Below are 6000 nucleotides of genomic sequence, written 5' to 3'. Positions count from 1 at the left end.
GTAAGAAATAACATAAGGATTATACTCACCCAAACTTAACATGAGACCCATGATGCAATACCGCACCTCCTTCCCACCCTGCCGTGCTCCCCACACTCCCACTACTACTGCTTCCAACTCCTCCAGTGGTTGACTTGGACGAAGGGGGAGTAGAGGGGTTGGAGGGGGAAATCTTGAAATTATTCCTTTTACATTTACACCTGGTTAAAGTCTGTGTATAACAAAGATGGAGATCATTAATATCTGAGAAGGTCCACAAAATATACATTAGAATATGTAACATATGACAAATTTTGAATACTGAAAGAATGTGTGGGATGGTATATGCTTTAATTTGGCCATCCCTTTATATTGAGGAAAAGGCCTTTTGATGTATGTATGTGTATGTATGAATGTTTGTATGTGTGTATGTATATATATATATATATATATATATATATAATGAGAGGGTGTGATAAGAAGCTTAGGACAAAACCTGTCAAGAATAAACTGATACCAAGACTCATGTCTTCTTTATCCACCCTCATCAGTATGTATACACGTATGTGTACATGTATGAGAAAGAAATATACACAATGTTTCATGATGGGGATCTGCTCTTACATATGGCAGCACTGAGGTGTTGGAAGGAGGAACCCCCAAAGGCACATAGCCCCTAAAGAGGAACAATCCACCAACCCACTGTCCATAGCAGCTTAAAATCCCAACCTGAAGGTGTGGCCCCTATGGGCCAGTACCTGGTCTCTAGAATAGATCCAATTTTCACTCACACTTTCAAAACACTTTAATATAATTCCATACATTTTATTTATCTATTTTATTTATCTTATTTTACTTATATATATTTTTTCTGAAAGGAAAACTGCTCACTGGTACCTGCCCTACCTCTTCATTCTCTTACATCAAGCAACATCAAAATAAACTTAATCCTTTACACATGCCTTAAATGTACAAGGTGAGAAGCATATGCCCAGAGGTGCAGAGATACAGCCAAAGCTGTCACCTTTGCCCTATGTGCTTGGACTGTTGGGGCAGGTTAAAAGTCACTGCTAGAAATTGAAGAGAAGTGTGGGATTGGAACCCATAAGTATATGCAAAACCAACATGCTTTCGATTATGCCACTGGCACAAAAGTGCACAAGACCCATAAACAAAGTCATGCACATTATTTGGTATATCTGATGTACCACCTTCCAATGAAGTAACACCCTTTGCCACTTAGACATTGAAAGAGGCTGGTGGGTGGTCACAATCACCTTCCCAGACATGCACAGCCTCCTATACCAACACATCAACTTGTACCAGTCTGCTGATAAAAGTATGAAAGATGACAGCAAGGAAGGAGGAGATGATGATGATACATACATACATGTATCATCATCATCTCTTTCCTTGCTCTCATCTTTCCAATGACATGCACAGCCTCCTATACCAACACATCAACTTGTACCAGTCTGCTGATAAAAGTATGAAAGATGAGAGCATGGAAGGAGGAGATGATGATGATGTACAGAAAGGAAAGAAGATCACTTAGACTCTGACAAATCACAATATGATAAAGGAAACTTTTTTGATTCAGACTGAACATGTTTCTCAATATAATCCTGACTTATCAGTAACATCATAATTAGGAATATATTATAATCACAAAATTTCTATTGACATGTTTTGAATATTTCATTTTTTAAACTGCCCATGAGTTGGCACAGAGGGTTCATGAAAGAATAATACACTGGTTTGGGCATATGGAAAGAATGAGTGAAGAAAGAAAAAAAGTGTGGGAGCCAGAGGTGAAAGGAATGAACTTCAAAGGAAGACCTAGAATAAGATGAATGGATGGATAGGGTGAAGGGAATTTGAGTAATAGGGAAATGTCTTTTGAGCTTCCTGTTTGGAATGTCCTTTAACACAAAGCTCAACACATCTTATTCTTACTTGTATATAGAGACATCCTAACATATCATCTTAACAATTTCAACAAGTGTAAAGACAAACAGTTGGAGATAGTGGCACAGGGAAATTCCTGGATGGAGCAGATACACTTTAATCTCTACAGTTTCGGCAGAGTCTTCTTCAATCAACTGGGTTGATTTTGTCAAGATATGCGTGCTAAAGTTTGGTAGGAAATCTATAGACTTTCTTTCGCTCCTCACGTGGGTTGAACGAGGTTATATTTTTTCAAGGAAGCTTCATTAGAATTTCAGTGAAGGAATTTGACATTTATGATGTTTCAAGTCAATGTACAGTTGTCCATAATAGTCTGACATACATATACCAAAAGGCTTTTTTTTCCCCTTATAAGGGAGGCAGCCAAAAACCAAAGGCATTAAAACCACTCCCACTCATTTCATCCCTATCACACTCCATCCCCCTCCACCCTCTTATCTTGGCACCTCCTATTTGACGGGTCATCCCTGCATCTTGTCCACTGCCCTGGGTCAGAAGCAATGTCACAAGACACAGTACATCCACACAAGGCCGCTTCATTAAATTGGCAATCCCCCATCTCCATCCCCTCATGCAGAAAAGAAGATGGGGAGGAATCCCTTCAGGCTGCGTCAAATTTTCAAATTGGTGGTTTTGTTACATATGATAGTGTGAAGAGCATCTTTTGTGGAAGCAGACTTCACTTTCATTTGATGTATCAAAATGTTGCATCCACTCTTGCAGCTGTAGCACTGTGATTATGCTCACCAACAGTCGTAACAATTTTGTTTTCACTATCACCACATGTGTGTACATACACATACATATACCAAGGCTTTTTCCCCCTTCCAAGGGAGGTAGCCAAAAAGGGAAAGGCATAAAAACACTCCCACCCATTTCATCCCTAAATACACTCCACACCCCTCCCACCCTTCCTCTCATCTGAGCACCTCCTGGAAGAAGGGTCATCCCTGCACCCAGCCCACCGCCCTGGGTCAGAAGCAGTGTCGCAAGACACAGTACATCCACAGCAAGGCCGCTTCAATTAATCGGCGACCCCCCCTCTCCGTCCCCCTTTGCATATAAGGAGAGGACGGGGAGAAAATCCCTTCAGGCTGCGTCAAAATTTACTCACACATACTACCCCACCCCCCGTCCATTCCTCCTCATGCAGTCACAACATCATCCATATACAACCATTATCCACTCACCTCTGTCTTCCGTCCTCTCCCTTCCTTCCTCAACAGACATTCCCCTCTTCCCCAAAGCCCCCTTCACCCCATCCATCCACCTCATCCTAGGACGTCCCCTCATGTTCACTCCCTCCACATCTGCCTTCCATACCTCTTTTACTAGTCTTTCTTCACTCATTCTTTCCATGTGTCCAAACCATCCTAATATTCTTTCATCAATCCTATCTCCCAAATCCTTTTTCACCCCTGTTCTCCTCCTCACCTCCTCATTTCTCACTCTATCTAGCCTAGTAACCCCACCATACTTCTCAGACACCTCATCTCAAACACATTCAAACTCCTTCTCTCTTCTTCTCTTATGTTCCACGTTTCTGCCCCATACAGTGCTGTTGGCACAATCACTCCTTCATACAGTCTCCTCTTCGCATCCATTCCCAAATGTCTATTTCTCATTACACTCTTTAAACCACCAAGGCATTTACTCGCTTCTCTCAATCTACATTCTACCTCCACCTTCACTCCACCTTTTCCTGCTACACTTGCACCCAAGTATCTAAAACTATCCACTTCCTCCAGTCGCTCTCCCTTAATGTTCACTTCCAGTCTACTGCCACTTTCACCCCTTGTACATCTCATCACCTTACTTTTACCCACATTTATCTTTAGCTTTCTTCTATCACATACTCTCCCAAACTCTGCCACCAGCTTCCTCAATCCCTCCTCTGACCCTGCCACAAGCGCAGTGTCGTCCGCAAACAACAGCTGGCTCACCTCCCCACTTTTCTCCATTTTCTTTAACCATCTCCAATCCCTGACTCACTACCCTAGCATTCACCTCTCGCACCACCCCATCCATGTATAAGTTGAACAGCCAGGGCGACATAACGCATCCTTGACGAAGTCCCACCTTTACTTCAAACCACTCACTCTCTCCATTTCCAATCCTAACACATGCTCTACTACTCACATAAAAACTCTTGACAGCTCCCAAAAGCTTTCCTCCTATCCCATAAATCTGCATAACCTCCCACAGTGCCTTTCTGTCTACCCTATCATAAGCCTTTTCCAGATCCATAAAAGCCCAAAAAACATCCTTCCCCTTTCCTATAGCTTTCTCACATATCTGTCTTACCACAAAGATCTGATCTACACAACCTCTACCCGTCCTAAATCCACACTGTTCCTCACCAATTACTCCTTCTGTTCCTCTCCTAATCCTCTCAATTAAGATTCTCCCATAAGCCTTCCCTACTACACTCAACAGGCTAATCCCTCTGAAATTACTACATTCACACTTGTCCCCTTTTCCCTTGTAAAGAGGAACTATACAGGCACTACTCCAGTCCTCCGGTACTCTACCCTCTCTCCAGCAAACATTAAATAATCTCACCAACCAGTCCACCATCACTGAACCTCCCTTTTTCAGACATTCTGCATGACATCCATCCAGACCAGGTGCCTTACCTGCTTTCATCATCTTTACAACTGCCTTCACCTCATCCTTCCTTATTTCTCCTCCATTCTCCTCACTCATCACTCTCATTTTCTTCGTATTTTCCACTGCAGCTATCTTTCCTTCCCTATCCTCCTTCACATTCAGCAACTCCCTAAAATATTCTGCCCATCTTCCCCTCACTGCCATCTCTTCCATTATCAACTCTCCATCTGTACCTTTAACCTTTTCTTCCCTACTTGATTCGCCTCCTCTTCCTCTTTTAATTTCTTTCCAAAATATCTTTTTATTACTTTCAAAATTTTCTGTCATACTCCTACCCCATTTCACATCTGCTCTCCTCTTTGCCTCCTTTACCTTTTGCTTTACTTCTCTTTTCTTTTCTTTGTACGTCTCATATGACTCCCCTGTCCTCTTTTGTAACCAATCTGTGAAAGCTCGCTTCTTCTCTTCTACAACCTTCTTTGTTTCTCATCCCACCATTCACTACCCTTTCTTCTATTTCCCCCTGTCCTTCTTGTTCCACACACCATCCTTGCACACTTTAAGACTCCCTCCTTGAACCATCCCCATTCCTCCTCCACACCAATATCTGCTCTATCCTTAACTCCCTCCCACTCCTCCTTCAGCTTCTTTTCGTACTCCTTCTCCTTTTCCTTTTCATTCAAGGAGTTCACTCTAAGAACCTCCCTACCTTTTGTCCCTTTCCTCCTTCTCCATCTATCCTCCACTCTCAACTTACCTTCCACCAAAAAATGATCTGATATTCCCCGCCCTCTCCCCTAGCACATGTACATCCTTAACTCTTCCTATCATAATCCTATTTACCACTACATAATCCATTGTGTGTACACTGGCTTTACACAATCTATTCTCGCACATCCAATACCTGTTTTGAATCATCCTTATTAATTTTGTGTTTATCATAAATTTAGATCATCTACTAATTTCTTTCCATTTCTTGTCAAAGTAACTAAACGAGGCATGGGTGATAGCAGGGGAGAAAAAATATATCTCAATAAATACAGAAGAAGTAGCTGACTGACCACAGTTGATTATAACCAACCAATTTTAAAAACGATCATAAAAATGATAGTCTTTACTTTGGGATGGAATGGGTAGGGAAGGTTTTCATGCCTTTGTTTTTTGGCTACTTCCCTTATAAGGGGGAAAAGGCCTTTGGTATATGTATGTAAAAATGATAGCATACATATATATACGATGGGCTTTTCCCCCCTTACAAGGGAGGTAGCCAAAAAGGGAAAGGCATAAAAACACTCCCACCCATTTCATCCCTAAATACACTCCACACCCCTCCCACCCTCCCTCTCATCTGAGCACCTCCTGGATGACGGGTCATCCCTGCACCCTGCCCACCGCCCTGGGTCAGAAAGCAGTGTCGCAAGACACAGTACATCCACAGCAAGG

The 6000-nt window shown here is 42.2% G+C and overlaps 1 protein-coding gene across 2 annotated transcripts in view; it reads right to left on the bottom strand.

Annotated features, from left to right (window-relative positions):
- The window catches only part of LOC143018937 (PHD finger protein 12), a 59404-nt gene that overhangs the window by 2136 nt on the left and 51268 nt on the right, over positions 1-6000 (bottom strand). For both annotated transcript variants that reach the window (XM_076174534.1, XM_076174535.1), the window contains exon 14: positions 30-211. In XM_076174534.1, the coding sequence (XP_076030649.1) occupies positions 30-211 (182 nt within the window). The remainder of the gene's footprint in view (positions 1-29; positions 212-6000) is intronic.

The sequence above is a fragment of the Oratosquilla oratoria genome, chromosome 36 (assembly GCF_046742065.1).
Source record: "Oratosquilla oratoria isolate Oo_2021 chromosome 36, ASM4674206v1, whole genome shotgun sequence".
Classification (NCBI taxonomy): domain Eukaryota; kingdom Metazoa; phylum Arthropoda; class Malacostraca; order Stomatopoda; family Squillidae; genus Oratosquilla; species Oratosquilla oratoria.
Note: the sequence above shows the minus strand (reverse complement) of the source record. Positions and strands in the feature narration are given on the sequence as shown.